We start from the raw sequence: 22,868 nt of genomic DNA on the forward strand, positions 1-22,868 counted from the left end.
ATACTTTTTCCTTTCCAACAATTATTGAAACTTTATATTTATAAACATTTATATATTTCCGAAATAGTAGCCTGTCTGTAATTATTGCATAATTTCAATTAACACCTTGTCTTCTTCACACATGCCACAGCTATAATTAAGTAATTTGCGGTGTGTATATTTTAATCTTGATAAGCTTTGGAGCCTTTGTGCAAAGCACATTGAGTTTGTTAAGTAAGCAGAATAAGGTGTGCATTACATTTTTGTGTCTCAGTCTTCATTGATATGCAACATATATGCTGATCATCAAAACGCCCAAAATTTCAGGAGGAGAAGATGCAAATATGATTATTTAGCACACACAATGTGATTAATCAATACTCATTACCGTTTTGCAAGCGCTATTTTGCGTTTTATTTACATATGAGTTGTGAAATTGTGTTACATATAAATGTAAACAGAATACAATGATTTGCAAATCTTTTTTCAACCCATATTCAATCGAATATGCTACAAAGACAACATATTTGAAGTTAAAACTGATAAACATTTTTTTTTGCAAATAATCATAAACTTTAGAATTTGATGCCAGCAACACGTGAGAAAGAAGTTGGGAAAGGTGAAAATAAATACTGATAAAGTTGAGGAATGCTCATCAAACACTTATGTGGAACATCCCACAGGTGTGCAGGTTAATTGGGAAGAGGTGGGTGCCATGATTGGGTATAAAAGCAGCTTCCATGAAATGCTAAGTAATTCACAAACAAGGATGGGGCGAGAGTCACCAATTTGTAATTTTTTTAGATGCATGCATACTATTTGTAGTTATTAGGATGTTCTAGTATACATTTTTAGCATTTTTTTCTTTATTTATTTATAATTATTTTATTTATTTCATTATCTTATTATTTTTTATTTATTTATTGATGTATTTTATTATTTTATTTAATACACTGTAGCACTTTGATGTTGTTTACTCAATGCAAAGTGCTTTTACAAATACAATTTCTTATTATCATTATTATTTATAATTATTTCATTTATTTTATTATTATTTCTTATTTATTTATTGATGTATTTTATTATTATTTTTAATACACTGTAGCACTTTGATGTTGTTTACTCAATGCAAAGTGCTTTTACAAATACAATATCTTATTATCATTATTATTTTTTTCTTAACATGCCTCAAAACAGCAGCTTGGAATTTGGGACATGCTTTCCCTGAGAGAGCATGAGGAGGTTGAGGTGGGTGGGGTTGGGGGGGAGGGTAGGGGTTAGCGGGGGGTGTATATTGTAGCATCCCGGAAGAGTTAGCGCTGCAAGGGGGTCTGGGTATTTGTATTGTTTTGCTTATGTTGTGTTACTGTGCAGATGTTCTCCCGAAATGTGTTTTGTCATTCTTGTTTGGTGTGGGTTTACAGTGTGGCGCATATTTGTAACAGTGTTAAAGTTTTTTTACGGCCACCCTCAGTGTGACCTGTATGGCTGTTGAGCAAGTATGACTTGCATTCTCTTGTGTGTGTGAAAAGCTGTATATATTATGTGATTGGGCCAGCACGCGAAGGCAATGCCTTTGAGGTTTATTGGCGCTCTGTAGTTCTCCCTACGACCGTGTACCACTTAAAAAGTCATACCTTTTACTTTTTGAAACCGATACCGATACATTTTGAAACTGATAACGATAATTTCCGATATCACATTTTAAAGCATTTATCTGCCGATAATATCGGACATCTCTACCGATGTCCCTTTAGGGGCTCCGTAAATATGCAATCATTTATAAAAAATTTCTTTTTGGAAAAAAAACTTATTTAGGTATGCATTTTTTCACGCCTTGAGCTTAGTAAGTGCAGTCTCACTCTTATGAGCTTACCTTCGGCGGGGAAAAAAAATGGTTCCATTGTACAGTACCTTCTAAAATGCCCATAGAAAGTGATAACATGAATGTGCAGTAAATGAAAGTGATGCCCCGTACAGTATAAATCCTCATTTAAATAAAGCGGTCTGCACCACTTTTCCACTGCACACCCAGTCTTAGTAGATCACACTACGACTAGGGGACGGCGTGGCGTGGTTGGGAGAGTGGCCGTGCCAGCAACCTGAGGGTTCCTGGTTCAATCCCCACCTTCTACCAACCCTGCACGTCCGTTGTGACCTTGAGCAAGACATTTCACCCTTGCTCCTGATGGGTGCTGGTTAGCACCTTGCACGGCAGCTGCCGCCATCAGTGTGTGAATGTGTGTGAATGGGTGAATGTGGAAATAGTGTCAAAGTGCTTTGAGTATCTTGAAGGTAGAAAAGCCTATTTTACCATTTTTTTTTCTTACATGCAACACATTATTTTATAGATTGCACATGCTGTTCAGAGTGTGGTGTTTGGATCTTATTAAACCAGGCCCTTACCATCCAGGAAATCAATTTGCATTTATTTTTCAGGTGAGAAAATCCCTTGCAATGTCTTTTTCAAATATATATGAGTAAGTTTGTTATGATAAACCTGTGCTATAAATGATTGGCGCATCTTTTGTCCGACACCTTTTTGAGCACATAGACGGCGTAGAAGATTTCACACAAGGGCTCCTTCATGTGGACTTTTTTTTAATAAGCAATCTTATCTATTTTCTCTTCTTCTATTCTGTTCCGCGAGGCTGTTTTGCCATGCAGGCCACATGCGGTCCGCATTTCAACTCTTATCAAACCTCCTTTGGCTGATGACTAGCGCAGTGTAGATAAGTGGCCGTTAAAGGGAGGTGGTGTAATGCCACAGACGCCTCTGCCCGCCCACAGTGACTTTGAATGTGGTGATAAAAAAAAAAGGAGGAAAAAAGGAAGGGGAAATAAAAGCTCGGCGCTTTTGAGCCGGAGCTCCTTCGGGACGTTCGGTCCGAGTGGGCCTCAGCTGCTTGTGCAACCTGCGGCCCCCCCCACACAAGAAGCTGGGGAGTGATGGAGTGGAGGCACATCACGGGGGGCCAAGAGTAATTACTTTTGTCTTGCCATTGACCCGTAATGACTTGGTTCCGGGGCAGCACAGAAACGTCGGGTGTGGGGGAGGAGGAGGGTTTGGGCACCTTGCAGACAGGTCGGATTTAGTTTCAAGGTTTTTCCTCACACTTGGGTCTTTTTCTTTTTTTCTTAAGTCGTCCAAGTAAATTTAGAGCAATTAGTCAAACTGGGAGCACGGCGGTCACTTCAAGTTCCAAAGCAGTTGGTTGAACATGCGCACGAAACACTCCAGATTGACTCCAGTTTGAGTGGAGGCCGTTTTCTAACTCTCGCACCACCTAAAGGGGTTTCTTCCGCCAGTTCAATGTTGATCAGAATTCATTCAGAAAGCGTACGAAGGCTTCATTCATTTATTCATTTTGTGTGCCGCATGAATTCTTCGAGGGCTTTAATATTGCTGACACACTCCCTGCACACGCAGACGCCGCCATTTTGAATCAATCAATGTTTATTTATATAGCCCTAAATCACAAGTGTCTCAAAGGGCTGCACAAGCCACAACGACATCCGCGGATCAGCGCCCACATAAGGGCAAGGAACAACTCACAACCCAGTGGGACGTCGATGAGAATGACTATGAGAAAAACCTTGGAGAGGACCGCAAATGTGGGTGGAGACCAGATGTAAATTTGCACATTTTGAAGAGGCTACGTCACATCCTGTTTACATCCTGCACACACTGGCCGTACACTGAAAAAACGGAAATCTAAGTAAGATTAAATATCTCAAATAAGGGGCTTGACAGTGGAAGAGGGGTTAGTGCGTCTGCCTCACAATACGAAGGTCCTGCAGTCCTGGGTTCAATCCCAGGCTCGGAATCTTTCTGTGTGGAGTTTGCATGTTCTCCCTGTGAATGCGTGGGTTCTCTCCCACTTCCAAAGACATGCACCTGGGGATAGGTTGATTGGCAACACTAAATTGGCCCTAGTGTGTGAATGTGAGTGTGAATGTTGTCTGTCTATCTGTGTTGGCCCTGTGATGAGGTGGCGACTTGTCCAGGGTGTATGCCGCCTTCGGCCCGATTGTAGCTGAGATAAGCGCCAGCGCCCCCCGCAACCCCAAAAGGGAATAAGCGGTAGAAAATGGATGGATGGATGGATGGATCTCAAATAAGGGTGATATTTGCTTATTTTCTGTCTGATAAGATCATTCTTCTCACTAAGCAGATTTTATGTTAGAGTGTTTTACTTGTTTTAAGGGGTTTTGGTCCTAATCGATCTCAGTAAGATATTACAGCTTGTTGCTAAGATTGTATGACCTATATTGAGTAAAACATGCTTGAAAGTAGAAAATCAACTGTTGCAAAGCTGTGTTATCAACACTCACAAGTATAAAACTACTTTTTCAAAGTATTCATTTCTTATTTCAAGGGTGAAAAAAATAAAATGATTTTGACCAAACCGTGTCTCATAATTAAAACAGATAGCAGCCAAAAGGACTTTGCTGTTTTATTTTCAATAAAATAATAGCAAATATGTACTCATTTAGCAGTACAGTTGGCACTGTACAGTAAACTGACAGTTAATATTCAAACATTTAACACGTGACATGTCAAACAATTTTGAACAGAGATAGTTCATGCACATTCAGATAAATTCTTCAAAATTACAATTTCAAAAAATTTTGCCGGGGGCCGGGCTGTATATATTTGCACTAGTTGACTGATGTTGTCGATGGAAAAATGCATTTTTAGACCATTTGATTTGCCTGAGCGGCTAGGAGACCCCGAGAGTAACAAGCGGTTGCCTTGTTGCCTTTCCATTAAGAACATCCATCCATTTTCTACCGCTTATTCCCTTTGGGGTCGCGGGGGGCGCTGGTGTCTATCTCAGTTAAAATCGGGCGGAAGGCAGTGTACACCCTGGACAAGTTGCCACCTTATCACAGGGCCAACACAGATAGACAGACAACATTCACACTCACATTCACACACTAGGGCCAATTTAGTGTTGCCAATCAACTTATCCCCAGGTGCATGTCTTTGATAAATGGTGAATAATTGCAGTTGACAACATTGCCGTTGTTGTACCTTGTTCGTCTTCCGCAGTGTTGTTGATTTTTGCTAGTATCATAAAGGTTTTTTGCTTTTAGATAGTATTTTAAAAATGTTGTTTGTCTGGATCACATATTTAATTGCTGCAATGTATGCAAATTACCTTGGTTTTATCTAAAAGTCTGTTCGGGGTGTATTTTGAAGTCACAGTCTCACCCTCTCATCTTTGTTTCAATATATGCACGTATTGACCTGATCTCTGATCGTATAGCAACCACCCGTGGTTTAAGGGGCACTGCATTTTTTAAAAATGTTATTCTGACCATTTTTAATGATACCTATGTGAGATAAGATCATGCATTTTCTGCGTGTTCTAAGTAGTAAAACAACTTCTAGTACGAGGCAGCTAACAAAGCAGGTAATGGGGATTCATTTATTCCATCTGTAATTGGGGACGGTGTGGCGCGGGTGGCAGAGTGGCTGTGCCAGCAACCTGAGGGTTCCTGGTTCAATCCCCACCTTCTTCCAACCTTGTCACTACCATTGTGTCCTTGAGCAAGACACTTCACCCTTTCTCCTGATGGGTCATGCATGGCAGCTCCTGAAATCAGTGTGTGAACTGGTGAATGTGGAAATAGTGTCAACGCGCTTTAAGCACCTTGAAGGTAGAAAAGCGCGATACAAGTATAAACTATTTACCATTTAAATAAGTCCCTCGTAAAAAAAAAAAAAAAAACATTCAAAAACAGACAAAAACGCTTCTTTTACATGCCGTGACCTTCTTATGAACCAAGCTGTAGCGTCATATCATTATTGTGAGCAACTACTTTTATAGCGTAGTGAAAATACAACGCCTTGCTCGCAGAGACACTTACACTGTTCCTCCAGCCGCTAACAAGAGGTAAGCTGGGTCTGCTTAGCCCCCAGCATCTAAGCTTATTCTCCAGACATTCATGCTCTAAAAGATAAGGTTCCAAATCCTACTTTGTCCAAAAATGGTCATTGTTGTTGTATCTCATTGACCTTTGCTATGCATGATTAGTGGTAGCAAACAATGAACACGCTCTCCATGCTATTGTTGTTGTAAACAGAAGTAGCGTCTATTGTTACGCGCTCTGTGAAATCGATGTAACGAGGGAAGAAGTTCCCGTAATGCTTAAAATGACACGAAAAAACTAAGTTTTCCATGTTATTCTGAATATGTCTATTATGACATTGCAAACATACTTACAGCATGCATGTAAAACCTTAAAGGTTTGTGTACATTATTTTAAGTGTTTTTTGTTAGAATAATTATGTATATATTATCATCATAACTCTATGCTTAAGGGCCCTTACTAGAGATGCGCGGATATGCAATTATATCATCCGCATCCTCATCACCAAAGTCGTCATCCACCCGCCGTTCACCCGAACCAACATTTTATCAGGACCGTACCCGCCCGCCAACCGCACGCTGAAATACATCAGAGGTTGTCCGCCTTTACCACTCACAGAGCTATTTAAACCTGTTTCACAAAGTGATGATGACAATTGGAGCCGCTAACGTTCCCGCGACAATCCCTTAGCGTTCATCCTGATTACAAGAATATGGGCTTGCTGTGAAGCCAATGCCTTAGACACCTTCAACAACATGTACGAACCGATTATTGGTCCAGCAACATGTTGTGTCCAGCCTTCGCAATCACACGTACAAGATTGAAAGGCATACTGGGTGATACAGAGTACACTGATGGTTGTGATATAAACAACTTTAACACTTACTAATATGCGCAAAGCTGTGAAGCCACACCCAACAAGATTGACAAACACATTTCGGGATAACATCCTCACAGTAACACAAGATAAACATAACACAACAAATGTCATAATCCTTTGTATCCGTTACACTTCCTGAATATATTTTACACCCCCACGACCCCAACCCCGCCCACCTTACCGACGCACGCCCTAATACTTATTATCTGGGTGACTACCGGCAGTCATTCAAGAGAATAATAGCGTCTCCTATTGTCTTCTTCGCTTTATGACACGGGTCTTAAATGGCACTTTGAATGAAAAACGATATTGATCACATAACCATGCATATCAAATATTTCTGGATGGTTCAACCGCCACCTGCCCGAATCTAATTAACATCTATTTTTTCGTCATGTCAACCACCCTACCCACGGTTTATCCGCGGACTCCGCGGATGAGACCGCAAACCGTGCATCTCTAGCCCTTACTATAAAGTATTGTCAATTTGTGCTGAAGTGTTAATTCTGTATTTGTGCAGAGCTAGCAATCTAAAAGATTGTTAGCCTCTTTTATCAGTGTTTTGTCCAGACTCGGCCTGCTGACTGCCAAGGCCGAACATTGGGTACCGGGACCAGGCAAAGCAGAGACTGGGCGATAGCACCAAGTGTCAACATATTTGCGTTTTTTGTATAATCAAATATTGTGTCTAACTGGAGTTGTCGAGTTTAGCCCCTTCCCTCAGCGACAGTGATGTAATAGGGATTTTCCTAATAGATAGAGGATGCGGGCGGGCTTGATTTTTAGAACGTAGTTTGGATCTGTAACTAGAGTACAGCCCAAAACAGGTGTCTCCTCGAGCTAAATTGAACTCTGTCTCTGCATGTTTCCTTGCTTCTTGTATGATTATTAGATGTCATCAGTATTTGAACCTGACAGTTGTATATGTAAAATAGGTCAATCCCTAGTCCTTGTATGGTTAGCCACCTCTTGCTAGCAGTTTTTGACCATTTAGAATGGAACGTTCAAAACAGAGAAAGACACAGGTGTTGTTGTCACACATTGTAAATGATGGGCACCATTTCCAAAAAGCTGCAGTTCCCCTTTAAGGTCTAGTGGTCAAAATAAATAAGATTAATTGTGTGATTCATTTTCAATAATAGATGATTGTTGTGATAATATTTTGTGATTAATCACATGCATTAACACACTAGCTTTGACAGCCTCATTGTTAAAATATATTACAATTAAAATCGTTTGACTATTATTTCTGCTACTATATTGTACATGTTTTGTTTTGTTTTTTTCTCCACAGTACAGTAAAACATGTTTGCTTTGGCTTTTAATTCGGCTGTATTGCATGGAGGCCATATCAGCTGGGAATTGGACTCGGAACTTGGATTCACTCAGAAAATTAAATAATATAAATATAAAAAAAACACTTTTTCGTTGTGGTTCACTACTTTTTATTCCAGTTTGGTCCGCACTTTAACAAGAACTCTACTGTATGCAAATGTATTTTGTTTCCTTTGTGATAATTGTTTTTACACTCCATATGCACGACAGGATCACAATCTATTCTGTTTCTATTTATTCGATTCTGATTCTATGATATCCTTATTTTATGCTATTTATTGCATACTGTATTCATACACTATTATATTTGAATTATTGTGTACATACTATTGTTCTTGTGATACTCATTGGGCTAAATCTGGGACCTCATGTATTAAATGTTGTGCCATCTCCTGTTTCTCATGTGTGCTGGTAAGTATGACGATAAAGTTCCCTAAATCCTTGAACTGAAAACACCTTTTATAATATTTCCTCGTCAAATCTTTACATTGAACTGATTTGGAAACAGTGATATCTGCCTCAATATTTGAGAATAATTTTGCCAAATTGGTCATTTACTGTACTTTCAGATTTTACAAACACAACATTGGTTTGCTAATATTAAATGACAAATGCATGCATGCTGTAAGGACACTAACTGTCCTGGTACGGACACTAAATAACTGTAGACGCACATTTGGTTCTTATTCTGGTAAATTTGGTTAGCATTAGGGCTGCGAATCTTTGGGTGTCCCACGATTCCATTCAATATCGATTGTTGGGGCCACAATTTGATAATATATTGATTTTTTCGATTCGATTTGATTCTCGATTCAAAAACGATATTTTTCCGATACAAAACGATTCTGTATTCATTTAATACAGTAGTATATTTAAAAAAAAAAAAGCTTTTATAATTTTAAAGGACAATGTTTTATCAACTGATTGCAATAATGTAAATTTGTTTTAACTATTAAACAAACCAAAAATATGACTTATTTATCTTTGTGTAAATATTGGGCGGTTGTCAAGCTTATGGGATGCGATGCAAGTGTAAGCCACTGTGACACTCTTGTTCTTTTTTTTTATGTTTATAAATGTCTAATGATAATGTCAATGAGGGATTTTTAATCACTGCTATGCTGAAATTATAAATAATATTGAAACCCCACTGAACACCTCTTATGCCCACAGAGGTGTTCAGTGGGGTGTCACAGCACACCTGTCAAAAGGCACTGGAGGAGGTGCGTCAGGCAGCAATGCCCAGCAGGAATTCCATCACCTGTATCTTAATATACTGTTGTTGATAATATTAATTTTTGTTCCACTACTTTTGGTTTGTTCTGTGTCGTGTTCGTGTCTCCTCTCAATTGCTCTGTTTATTGCAGTTCTGAGTGTTGCTGGGTCAGGTTTGGTTTTGGAATTGGATTGCATTGTTATGGTATTGCTGTGTAGTGGTTTGTTGGGTTGATAAAAAATAAAAAAAAGACAGATTTTTTTTAAAAATGAGAATCGATTCTGAATCGCACAACGTATTCGATTTGATTTGTATTCGAATTGATTTTTTCCCACACCCCTAGATAGCATGCTTGCTATTATCATCATAAGCATTTTCCTACATAAATAGTTTAATGGTAAAATGGTAAATGAGTTGTACTTGTATAGCGGTTTTCTACCCCTTTATAAGGAGCCCAAAGCGCTTTGACAGTATTTCTACATTCGCCCATTCACACACACATTCACACACAGATGGAGGGAGCTGCCATGCAAGGCGCTCACCAGGACCCATCAGGAGCAAGGGTGAAGTGTCTCGCCCAAGGACACAATGGACGTGACTAGGATGGTAGAAAGTGGGGATTGAACCAGTAACCCTCAGATTGCTGGCACAGCCTCTCTACCAACTTCGCCACGCCTTCCCCTAGTAAAGTAGTAAAATAGTAGTTAAGTACATAGCAAAATCCCAGGAGGTTCACAACACAGAGAGCAACATTTATGTGGATATTTTCTAGTTTATGTACAAATGCCCATTATAAGCACGCAAATAAAAATAACAATTTTGTAAGGTGTGTTTTTGCCTCCAAGTTAAATATAGTTCAGACTAATTAAAAGGCAAGGAAGATAATGATGTGTCGTCTGACCCAAGTTGTTACAAAAAAAAGAGAAAGCAACAAAACTGTCAAATTACCTTCCTCCTCCCTAATCATGAACGAGTAAGGCTTTACAGACTGCAGAGCCATGTGAAATTGAAAAACACTATGACACGTATTTAGCGACACATAAAAAGATGTGGAAAAATGGTAACTCTTTTAAAAGGTTCCTTTTTGTGCTCCGTTTAAAACGACATAATTATGGTGGAAAACATCTCGAGCTGTAAAACAAGTAATAAAACCCATTTTGCAAAAATATTAAAATACCATACAAGTCCCACAAAAGTTTAAATACTAGTTTGACAGCGACATATCGCACTTACAAAAAGCTGAGTTGTACCAGCATTCAAAAATGGTATGATTTAATTGTAAATAGTAAAATCTATGCACACCTGTGAACGAAGTGTCTGACGTGTTCTCTTTTGATAAAAAGCAGACTGTTTGTACAAAACCTAAAACCAGTGAAGTTGACACGTTGTGTAAATGGTAAATAAAAACAGAATACAATGATTTGCAAATCCTTTTCAACTTATAGTCAATTGAATGGACTGCAAAGACAAGATGATTAACGTTGAAACTGGAAAACTTTGTAATTGTTTTGCAAATATTAGCTCATGTTTCAAAAAAGCTGGCACAAGTGGCAAAAAAGACTGAGAACGTTGAGGAATGCTCATCAAGCCCTTGTTTGGAAAATCCCACAGGTGAACAGGCTAATTGGGAACAGGTAGGTGCCATGATTTGGTATAAAATCAGCTTCCATGAAATGCTCAGATATTCCCAAACAAGGACGGGGCGAGGGTTCACCACTTTGTGAACAAATGCCTGTGAATATTGTCCAACAGTTTAAGAACATTTCTCAACAAGCTATTTCAAGGAATGTAGGGATTTCACCATCTACGGTCCATAATATCATCAAAAGGTTCACAGAATCTGAAGAAATCACTGCACGTAAGCGTAGTAAACATTGAATGCCCGTGAATTTTGCTCCCTGAGGCTGTACTGCATCAAAAACCGACATCAGTGTATAAAGGATATCACCACATGGGCTCAGGAACACTTCAGAAAACCACTGCCAGTAAATAAAGTTTTTAGCTACATCTGTAAGTGTAGGTTAAAACTCTACTATGCAAAGCCAAAGCCATCTTTCATCAACACTCAGAAATGCTGCTGGCTTTGCTGCGCCCGAGCTCATGGACGGATGCAAAGTGGAAAAGTGTGATTTTTTTGGAAACCGTGGACATTGTGTCCTTTGGACCAGAGAGGAAAAGGACCATCCGGACTGTTCTAAGCACAAAGTTTAAAAGCCATCATCTTTGATGGTATGGGGGTGTATTCGTGCCCAAAGTAAGGGTAAAGTCCAGATTGTGAAGGCACAATTGATGCTGAAAGGGAAATACAGGTTATGGGAACAACATATGTTGCCATCCAAGCAACGTTATCATGGACGCCCCTGCTTATTTCAGCAAGACAATGCCAAGCCATGTGTTACAACAGCGTGTCTTCATAGTAAGAGTGTGGGTTCGAACATTAAATGTCTTGTCTTTGCTCTGTATTTAATTGAATATAAGTTAAAAAGGATTTACAAATCATTGTATTCGTTTTTTATTAATGCATGACACAACGTGCCAACTTCACTGGTTTTGGAGTTTGTATTTACATGTCAATCTGTCCAGAGTCCCAGAAAGGAATGTTTTCCACCTTAGAGGTTCCACGGACTAAAAGCAAAAACACCCTAAAGCTGCTTCAACAGCAACATTCCGCATCTGTGGCCACCTCCAGAAAGAAAGCGTCAAGAAACAGGGAACGAGCTCGGGGGCAGGGGGGGAATAGAACCGACGCTGATGGCTCGCAGCGGACCCCGAGCTACGACACCTGCTGAGCTTGCAGTGGACAGCAGAGAGCTGTCTCCGAAGAGAAATCGTCTGAAGCGTAATTACCACTTGTCAGCTCCCAGGACACGTGGCATACCAGTGGGTGGCTTATTGACTTCAGAGACTCAAAGGGCATAAGAGCGGCCCGGATCCAGCTTTAAAGCCAGGAAAACAACATCATAGTCGGGCTAAGGGCACTCTGGGGGGATGGCAGTCAGAACAGCTTCATGAAACCAAGCATGAGAGGCATTCTAAACAGATAGGAGCAGCCTAACTTTTGTGCTCAAATCCCAATCCTCCCTGCAGCCGTACACTGGTGCTGAATAAATATTGAGATTCAAACGTTCGACAATATAAAAGGAGTGAGCCGTCACAGTTTTGAAGGAGCGGTGTCTTATCTAGAGACACTTTGTAGTGTCATATTCCCTAAAACTGACACCGAAATGAAAAGCCAGTGCTTCTCACAATTTCCGGCACACAGCAGCTTGAGAAAAATAAATAACATATTTTAAAACAGTTCAATTTGCTGCTTAGTTGCTCATTATTATTGTTATTATCATCATCATCATTATTACAAATATGTTGTATTTTATATTGCTACTATGGTACATTTTAGTCTACTTTATACCTTTTGTTTTTGCCCTCTTTTTGTGCCCTTGTGTGCATTATCCTTTTCATCATTACCCTATCCATCCTTTGAAACTGTGCTACTGTGTAGAACAATTTCCCTGGTGGTTCAATGAAGTTTTTATCTAACTCTTCATCCTTCTTAGCACCTGAGCGTGTTCATTCAATAGCAGAATAAAATTAACCCTTTGGTCAGTCATCCACGATCTTTGTTTCTGTGGGTGGAGGCGCGACTGCCAGTTTACACACACAAGTTGCACAAACAGAGCCTTGCTAGTCGCGAGTGAGAAACACCTGTTATATATCATATATATTATATTAAAATATAATGTATCAGTATATATTATATACTTTATATGTAATATGTAAATATTACATTGTTTTTATTACATATTATATTTTATATTGCTACTATGGAACATTTTTAGTCTACTTTATACCTTTTATTTCTTTTTGTGCCCTTGTGTGCATTATCCTTTCCATCCTTACACTTTCCATTCTTTGTAACTGTTCTACTGAGTAGTACAATTTCCCTGGTGGATCAATAAAGTTTGTCTAAGTCTAAGTTCATTGTTCTTTGTCAAGTTACACAAACAGAGCCTTGCTAGTCGCGAGTGAGAAGCACCTGTTACATATTGTATACAAATATAATATAACATATCAGTATATATTATGTACTGGATACATATAATATATAAATATAACATATATGTTATGTTTTATATTGCTACTAGGGTACATTTTTAGTCTACTTTCTACCTGCATTATCCTTTTCATCCTTACCCTTTCCATCCTTTGTAACTGAGCTACTGTGTAGAGCAATTTTCCGTGTGGATCAATAAAGTTTGTCTAAGTCTAAGTTATTGTTTCTGAGTACATGGTGCATGAAAGTAAATAATTGTCTGTCTCTGTGATCAGCATTGACAGCTGTGGCTGTAGGCAACCTCCTGTCGTTGTTTTTTATTTGCGTCTTAAATTCACGGCATCTAAAGTGTCATGAGTGGTCAGCTTAAAGATAAATTCAAATTAACTCGATATCAATTTTCATGCCACTTTCAAAAAGGTTAACGGAGGGTTCACTCTGTACATCGGTCTTACACCTGAGCGGGTTTATTCAATAGCAGAATTGAATGAAACCTCTGGTCAGTCATCCACAATCTTTGTCTCTGTGGGCGGAGGCGCGACCGTTAGCTTACACAAACAAGTGGCACAAACAGAGCCTTTCTAGTTGCGAGTGAGAAGCAGCTGTTATATATTGTATATATTATATAAAAAAAATAATATCATATAAATGCAGCTGAGATAGGCTGCATTTACCCCCCGCGACCCTGAAAAGGACAAACGGTAGAAAATGGATGGATGGATGTTATATATTGTATATATAATATGTAAATATTACATACATGTTATGTTTTATATTGCTACTATGGTTCATTTTTAATCTTCTTTATACCTGCATTATCCTTTCCATCCTTACCCTTTTCATCCTTTGCAACTGAGCTACTGTGTGGAACAATTTCCCTTGTGGATCAATAAAGTGTGTCTAAGTCTAAGTCTAAACTACACCATGCACTATTAAACATTCAAACGTACAATTTATTATTTCCCGGGTTCATGTAAAGACGTCGAAAATGTACTCCAAAATATTAGTCAGATGCATAGCATGTCGACATTTAACTGAAGATTAAAGTAAAAGTGTCGCAATTCTGCTTTTGTACTGTTAGCTAAATATATTGTTATGTAGCATTGCGAACATTCATGTAAAGATGTTGCAAATGTACTTACATAATTTTACTTAGATACGCGTCGAACATTTACTTATGTGGCGTTATCTACTTACACACTTGTTAGATAGCGACATGGCCAAGTGAAATCCACTCCATAATAATTTAGCGTATATATCTTGACATTTATGCTACACTAAGCTTGCCATGAGCTCCACACATGCTTTTTTTTTTTTTGTATTTTACTCTGAAACTAAAGATTAAAAATATAGTTTTATCCGCACGCTTGTTTTCTACCCGTCCTTCCACGTCCTGGGCAAGACAACCTTCATAGACATGCGGCCCGATTGGGACATGAAAGGGTTACTTGGAATATTACTAATATCATTGTTATATATTATAATTATATTAATGTTAAATTTGGTTTAGAAATAATGCTGACAATATTTTTTTTTATCGGCAGTTAATTTGTTATATTGTTCACATATTGTCCAGAAAAAATAGAAGTTTGCTCCTTAATTGTATCACAACATTGGTTGTGGTAGTTCTGGGTTGAGCATGCACTATGAATGTTTTGAAGATGACAATGAGGTCAAGACCTGGTTTCCTTTCTACTTGTTCATGCACTAAAACCATTATGTGGGACATTAAGTTGTCATATTGCACAAGTTTTAAAATCAATGAAATAAGATGCTTTAATTACGTGATATGACGCCAGCACATCCCGGCTGTTTGAGACCACTGGCGAGCAAAAACCTTTTAAAACAGTCGACTGAAAAAGAAATGTATTTGTATGTTTCTACTGATCCTACTAACCACAAGTGTCATTTAAACACAAGAAAACTTTAAAGGCCTACTGAAATGAGATTGTCTTATTCAAACGGGGATAGCAGGTCCATTCTATGTGTCATACTTGATCATTGCGCGATATTGCCATATTTTTTGCTGAAAGGATTTAGTAGAGAACATCCACGATAAAGTTTGCAACTGGAGAAAAGCCCTGCCTTTACCGGAAGTCGCAGACGATGACGTCATTGTTGATGGCTCCTCACATATTCACATTGATTTTAATGGGAACCTCCAACAAAAAGAGCTATTCGGACCGAGAAAACGACAATTTCCCCATTAATTTGAGCGAGGATGAAAGATTCGTGTTTGAGGATATTGAATGCGACGGACTGGAAAAAAATTAATAAAAAAAAAACAAGTTATGGGCGGCACAAGCTCAGCTGATCTCCGGTAAGAAGCGACTTTTTAACCACAATTTTCTCACCAAAACCTGCAGGTTGACATTCGGTTGGGATCCATGTCCGCTCTGATCCATAGTAAAGTTTCACCTCCGTGAATTTTTTGTGTGGCTAAAGGCTAAAGCTTCCCAACTCCATCTTTCTACTTTGACTTCTCCAATATTAATTAAACAAATTGCAAAAGATTCAGCAGCACAGATCTCCAAAATACTGTGTAATTATGCCATTAAAGTAGACGACTTTTAGCTGTGTGTGTACGCAGCGCTCATATTCCCTACCAGCCCGGGACGTCAAGTGTACACGTCATCATTACGCAACGTTTTCAAGAAAAAACTCCTGGGAAATTTAAAATTGCAATTTAGTAAACTAAAAAGACCGTATTGGCATGTGTTGCAATGTTAATATTTCGTCATTGATAGATAAACTATCAGACTGTGTGGTGGGTAGTAGTGGGTTTCAGTAGGCCTTTAACAACAACACTAAGTAGCAGTGAAAATATGTGTAGTTGTCTGTTACTTTGTAGATCCGGAATTTGAAAGTTACTAGCGCTACCTTATTAGCATGTAACATTGTATTTTTTTATCATATTTACGTTTCCACATAACCACAATCGCCCCCTAGTGTACGTGAGGCACACCTGTCCATCAGTTACATTAGAGATAAGAGCATGGAAACGCAAACTCCATATGTAGGTGTGAAAATAGAAGAAACTGAATTATTTGACTAATCATAGAAACACACTGACTGTAAAACGTGTCATGAAGAGAGACAAGCCAGCACAAATTGTCAATGATAACTTTCAAAATAGTAAAAAAAAACATATATATCATGTGCTATCATCTGTGGCAGTAGAATTGTTTACATTTCACCCTACAATAATTTTACTTCAAACTAGAGAAAACATGTTTTACACACCTCACCTCAACTACAATTGTGGTCCATTAAAGACCATTAAAAAATATCTACTAAATACATCAAAAGTTACTCATAAGTTACCCAATACTTTATTTCACAGAATACTTACTTACTCTTACTCAAGTAATAATTTTGATGAGTCATTTTTAATGTATTATTCTAAAGGAAGGATACTCTTACTTGAAAACAATTTGTGGGTACCCTACCCACCTCTGATGATTCTAGACTTACTGCCAAGGCCAATAATGTCGCATATTATCGAGTACACGCAACAGAAAAATAACAATATAATCATATTCTCCTGTCACTGTCCAACATAACCCAGGCACCTCACAAGTTGTTACACAGCAGTATAGAGCACACACACACAAAAACACCTGTAGCAAATTTAGATACGACAGAAACGGCAAAGGTGGACCAGAACCAAAGCCGTCATGGTCCTGTTGTTCCGCTGGGACTACAGTCAGAGCTCAGGAATACCTTGTGTCATACAATGACTACCACCAAGGGTAAAAGCTCACTGAAGAAAACGATATCTAAAGCTCCCCAAAGCGTGTTTCATCTATCTCAGTGTGTGCACAGCATTGAGATAGTCAGTGCTGCTGGCCAGCATCACGTTCATGCCAACAAATTGCTTCGGGGCCACAGAAACCTTCTTATCAGATCTCGGAGCTAGAGTGCATGAACAGTTTGAAGACACCCAAAACAAGCCGTTTTCTTCCTATTGAATTATCGTCTTGGCTAGAGTCACAGGAATATAATTGACAGCGGACGTGTAATTGTTAGTCACTATGATCGGAATGGGGAAAAAAACCCTCAGAAAAAGGCTATTTCAGATGGTTTGTATTGTATTGTTGTTCGTATGTGTGTGTGTGTGTGTGTGTGTGTGTGTGTGCAAGCAGCGCTCACAAGCTACAAAATACTTCAGTCAATTCTTCATTGTGACAGCGTAACAGCATCAACAATAACAATTCAGAAACAATTATTCGGGAAACCAGTCTGTTTTTGGCTTGGAAGGCATATCCATGTTTGGTTATTTTAATACAATGTGTTTTTAGTTCCTGTATGACAACACTGAATGTTTATATCTGCACTGAGCGGCGGTATTTGAAATCAAATGTGTGAAATTTATTTAGAATTGTCCAAAGCGTAAGGTGTCAAATCCCTAAAACAAAAAATATACTACAAATATGGCAACACTAAATTGGCCCTAGTGTGTGAATGTGAGTGTGAATGTTGTCTGTCTATCTGTGTTGGCCCTGCGATGAGGTGGCGACTTGTCCAGGGTGTACCCCGCCTTCCGCCCGATTGTAGCTGAGATAGGCGCCAGCGCCCCCCGCGACCCCAAAAGGGAATAAGCGGTAGAAAATGGATGGATGGACAAAAGTAACATAATTGTCACTTGAAATATAACCTATTTTTATAATATGCCTCCACTATTTCTAAAATAACATACTTTGTAATATAGATACAAACTGCAATGTTCAAATGGTCAAAACAAATTGATTTCTATTGAAAAAAACAACAATGACATTCAAATAATTTGATGTACAAATATGAAAAAATATACAAAATAAAGATGCATGGTGTTGATAAATGAATAAATTATAGGCAACTGTATTTCTGTGTTTTAAAATGTAATTAACAAAAAAGTATGTCTTAAAATTAGGGCTGTCAAAATTAACAAGTTAACTTATGTAATTAACCAAAATATTGTATTAATGATGTATATACGCAGATTAATTACTGTACATTCTCCTTTACCTTAACCGCGGAGGATGATTTGAAAGGTGGAGCAGTTGGTCAGTGAAAAAGTACGTGCAAAGATGAGTCAGGAAACTGCTACTATTCACTTCAAATACACTCTGACTTGATTTTAGGTAAAACTGTTAAGTGTTTAGCAAAAAAATAAATAATAAATAAATGATAAATGAGTTGCACTTGTATAGCGCTTTTCTACCTCCAAGGTACTCAAAGCGTTTTGACACTACTTCCACATTCACACACAGAATCACACACTGACGGAGGGAGCTGCCATGCAAGGCGGTAACCAGCACCCATCAGGAGCAAGGGTGAAGTGTCTTGCTCAAGGACACAACGGATGTGACGAGGTTGGTACTAAATGGGGATTGAACCAGGGACCCTCGGGTTGCGCACGGTCACTCTCCCACTGCGCCTTGCATTCAAGTTGAGCATTTAAAAATGTTCCTGGATGACATGTGTCCGAATTTTTTTAAGTTAAGTGAGTAATAGTGAGTAATAACCTGTGATGAATCATAATTATTTTGGCTTCAAAATTGTGGTAAAACCAATTAAAAGTAATCATTGGATAGCACAACTCAAAAGCAAAAGATATCAACATATCCATGTTACACATTAAAACAAGTAGTTGCTGAGGTTAATTACCAATTCCCGCATGAGTGTACAATTATTACAGTGAGTGATTGCCAACATTTTTTTTCCCCAGCTTGTTTTTATCTGTGTTGCAACACAAACACACCGACTTTGATTGCGCATTAAAACTGAGTACCACCACCTCTTTTGCCAAATGACCCAATGCATCTCCCCCATGTTCATCCTCCGGCCCGCTGCAGCCCCCCTTCTCTGTTCTCTAATGACAGAGAGCCTGCAGTAGCAGATGGCTGGTGCAGTTGGATGTGTTCTTCAAGTCTGCATGACTCATTGATCTTTTTCCGGCTGTGAATGGCACAGGATAGAAACTCTGACCCTGGACTTCCGCCTTGAAACATTAATGCTCTTACTGGACTGTGTATTGATATAGCGCTGTCCATGGTGCTGAAAAAGTGGTGGTATAATAATGGTGACACGGTTTTACGCAAGAATGGACGTGTACTCGATGGCCACAACATTGGGTGCACTTGCACTAGTTCAGTGTTTTTCAACCACAGTGCCGTGGGAGATTATCTAATTTCACCTACTTCGGTTAAAAATATTTTTTGCAAACCAGTGATTATAGTCTGCAAATTATCAATCAATCAATCAATGTTTACTTATATAGCCCTAAATCACTAGTGTCTCAAAGGGCTGCACAAACCACCACAACATCCTCGGTAGGCCCACATAAGGGCAAGGAAAACTCACACCCAGTGGGACATCGGTGACAATAATGACCCAGTGGGACGTCGGTGACAATAATGACTATGAGAACCTTAGAGAGGAGGAAAGCAATGGATGTCGAGCGGGTCTAACATGATACTGTGAAAGTTCAATCCACAATGGATCCAACACAGTCGCGAGAGTCCAGTCCAAAGCGGATCCAACACAGCAGCGAGAGTCCCGTTCACAGCGGAGCCAGCAGGAAACCATCCCAAGCGGAGGCGGATCAGCAGCGCAGAGATGTCCCCAGCCGATACACAGGCAAGCAATACATGGCCACCGGATTATCAATATATAATATGCGGAAATTATGTGTTATTGTTGAGTGTCCGTGCTCTCTCGAGCTAGCCAGAGTAACCGTGTAATACTCTTCCATATTAATAGCTAACTGCTTTGTAGATGTCGGAAACAGCGGGAGGCAGCATACAGGTAAAAAGGTGTTTAATACTTAAAGGCCTACTGAAATGAGATTTGCTTATTCAAACGGGGATAGCAGGTCCATTTTATGTGTCATACTTGATCATTTCGCGATATTGCCATATTTTTGCTGAAAGGAGTAGAGAACATCGACGATAAAGTTCGCAACTTTTGGTCGCTAATAAAAAAGCCTTGCCTTTACCAGAAGTCGCAGAAGATGATGTCACAAAGGTGAGGGCTTCTCACATCCTCACATTGTTTACAATGGGAGCTTCCAGCAACAAGAGCTATTTGGACCGAGAAAACGACAATTTCCTCATTAATTTGAGCGTGGATGAACGATTCGTGGATGATGATATTGATAACAAAGGACTAGAAAAAAATTTAAAAAATGATTAAGTTTAAAAAAAAAGGCGATTGCATTGGGACGGATTCAGATGTTTTTAGACACATATACTAGGATAATTCTGAGAAATCCCTTATCTTTCTATTGTGTTGCTAGTGTTTTAGTGAGATTAAATAGTACCTGATAGTCGGAGGGGTGTGTCCACGGGTGTCTTGACGCCAATCTTTGAGGGAAGTCGACGGCAGCTGCATGGACGGCGCAAGCTCAGCTGATCTCTGGTAAGAGGCGACTTTTTGCCACAATTTTCTCACCGAAACCTGCCGGTTGACAAGTGGTCGGGAACCATGTTCGCTTGACCACTCTGATCCATATTAAAGCTTCACCTCTGGGAATTTTAAACAAGGAAACACTGTGTGTTTGTGTGGCTAAAGCAGGGGTCGGGAACCTTTTTGGCTGAGAGAGCCATGAAAGCCAAATATTTTAAATGTATTTCCGTGAGAGCCATATAATATTTTTTAACAGTGAATACAACTAAATGCATGCATTTTTAATTAATAACAACATTAGAGTACAATAAGTCTATTATTATTTTCAATAACATGTTTATTCTGAAGCTAACCAATAATAAATGAAAAATACTTCTTATCAATAATGCGACTTTTTGAACAGGTGCGGTAGAAAATGGATGGATGGATGGATTAAAATGCATGAAAATGTTTTATATTTTTTAAATAATTTTTATCAGTGTGATTACCAGTGAGCTACATAAGCAATGTCAGCTATGATTTATCTGAGAGCCAGATGCAGTGATCAAAAGAGCCACAACCGGCTCTAGAGCCATAGGTTCCCTACCCCTGGGCTAAAGGCTAAAGCTCCCCACCTCCATCTTTCTACTTTGACTTCTCCATTATTAATTGAACAAATTGCAAAAGATTCAGCAACACAGATGTCCAGAATACTGAGTAATTGCGCGATGAAAAGAGACGACTTTTAGCCGCAATTGGTGCTGCGTTAATATGTCCCTTGCAACCTGGGACGTCACGTGCACGCATCATCATTCTGCGACGTTTTCAACAAGAAACACAGCGGGAAATTTAAAATTGTAATTTAGTAAACTAAACCGGCCGCATTGGCATGTGTTGCAATGTTAATATGTCATTTTGATTTATAAACTATCAGACTGCGTGGTCGGTAGTAGTGGGTTTCAGTAGGCCTTTAAACCAAAAAACAAAACAAAAGGTGAGTTCCCCTATGAAAAGGCATTGAAGCTTAGGGAAGGCTATGCAGAACACAACTAAAACTGAACTGGCTACAAGGTAAACAAAAAACAGAATGTTGGAAGACAGCAAAGACTTACTGTGGAGCAAAGACGGCATCCACAATGTACATCCGAACATGACATGACAATCAACAATGTCTCCACAATGAAGGATAAAAACAACTGATATATTCCTGATCGCTAAAACAAAGTAGGAAATACAGTATGTGGGAAATATCACTCAAAAGAAGACATGAAACTGCTATAGAAAAATACCACAAAAAGACAAATAGACACCAACATAGGAGCGCAAGACAAGAACTAAAACACTAAACACAGGAAAACATCAAAAAACTCAAAATAAGTCACGGTGTAATGTGAAGGATGGTGACAGCACACCTACTTTGAGACAAGAGTTACAGTGATGCATGTTTGGTCATGGTTTGAAATCATATCCAACAATTGCGACAACTACTTTTTACTGTCAACTGAATTTTTTAAATGATTTCTGCTGGTGGTGTGCCTCCGGATTTTTTCAACGCAAAACATGTGCCTTGGCTCAAAAAACTTTGAAAAACACTGCAGTAGTCTAATGGGATGCAAAGTAAGAGTTTTTAGAGTGGTAATTCTAATATCGATTAAATTATAGATGTTTTGTTTAACTTGCACCATGCATCCCTTGTATTGGCTCTCATTAGCTTGTGCAGGTGAAGTAGCTCTGTATCTATGCAGTAGGAACACAGCAACATGGAGTCACAACAACACAAACATGCACATTCTAAAACACTACAATTACCAGCTAATGCCACAAGCAATGCACAAACTACACACAATCTGATGCTAAGACCAATTTAAAGGAGCCAACACTAAAAAAGGTGCAGGATGTGTCATCTGGGTACTATTGCAACTACTCTGATCTACACTGGGACATTACCTAGCCCATTTCATGATGGAAAGTTGAAAACTGTCGTCTAGGCTCATCCTGGTAAAGCTCATGAACAGATGGTTTGCTTTTGGGATGGGGAAGAAAAAAAAAATCAATGTGTTTTTAATCATCATTTGGTAGCGTCAGGCTCAAAATCATCCATACTCTGGCCAAATTCTGAGTGGAATGGGTACGGCAAAAGACAGTTCTAGCTAGAATAT

The 22,868-nt window shown here is 39.0% G+C and overlaps 1 protein-coding gene across 8 annotated transcripts in view; it reads right to left on the reverse strand.

Annotated features, from left to right (window-relative positions):
* The window catches only part of LOC133554755 (neural cell adhesion molecule L1-like protein), a 156,483-nt gene that overhangs the window by 7,998 nt on the left and 125,617 nt on the right, over positions 1-22,868 (reverse strand). For 2 of the 8 annotated variants that reach the window (XM_061903866.1, XM_061903865.1), the window contains exon 31: positions 22,657-22,732. The exons of the other annotated variants lie outside the window; for them this stretch is intronic. In XM_061903866.1, the coding sequence (XP_061759850.1) occupies positions 22,657-22,732 (76 nt within the window). The remainder of the gene's footprint in view (positions 1-22,656; positions 22,733-22,868) is intronic. 8 annotated transcript variants of the gene reach the window in all.

The sequence above is a fragment of the Nerophis ophidion genome, linkage group LG06 (assembly GCF_033978795.1).
Source record: "Nerophis ophidion isolate RoL-2023_Sa linkage group LG06, RoL_Noph_v1.0, whole genome shotgun sequence".
NCBI classification, from domain to species: domain Eukaryota; kingdom Metazoa; phylum Chordata; class Actinopteri; order Syngnathiformes; family Syngnathidae; genus Nerophis; species Nerophis ophidion.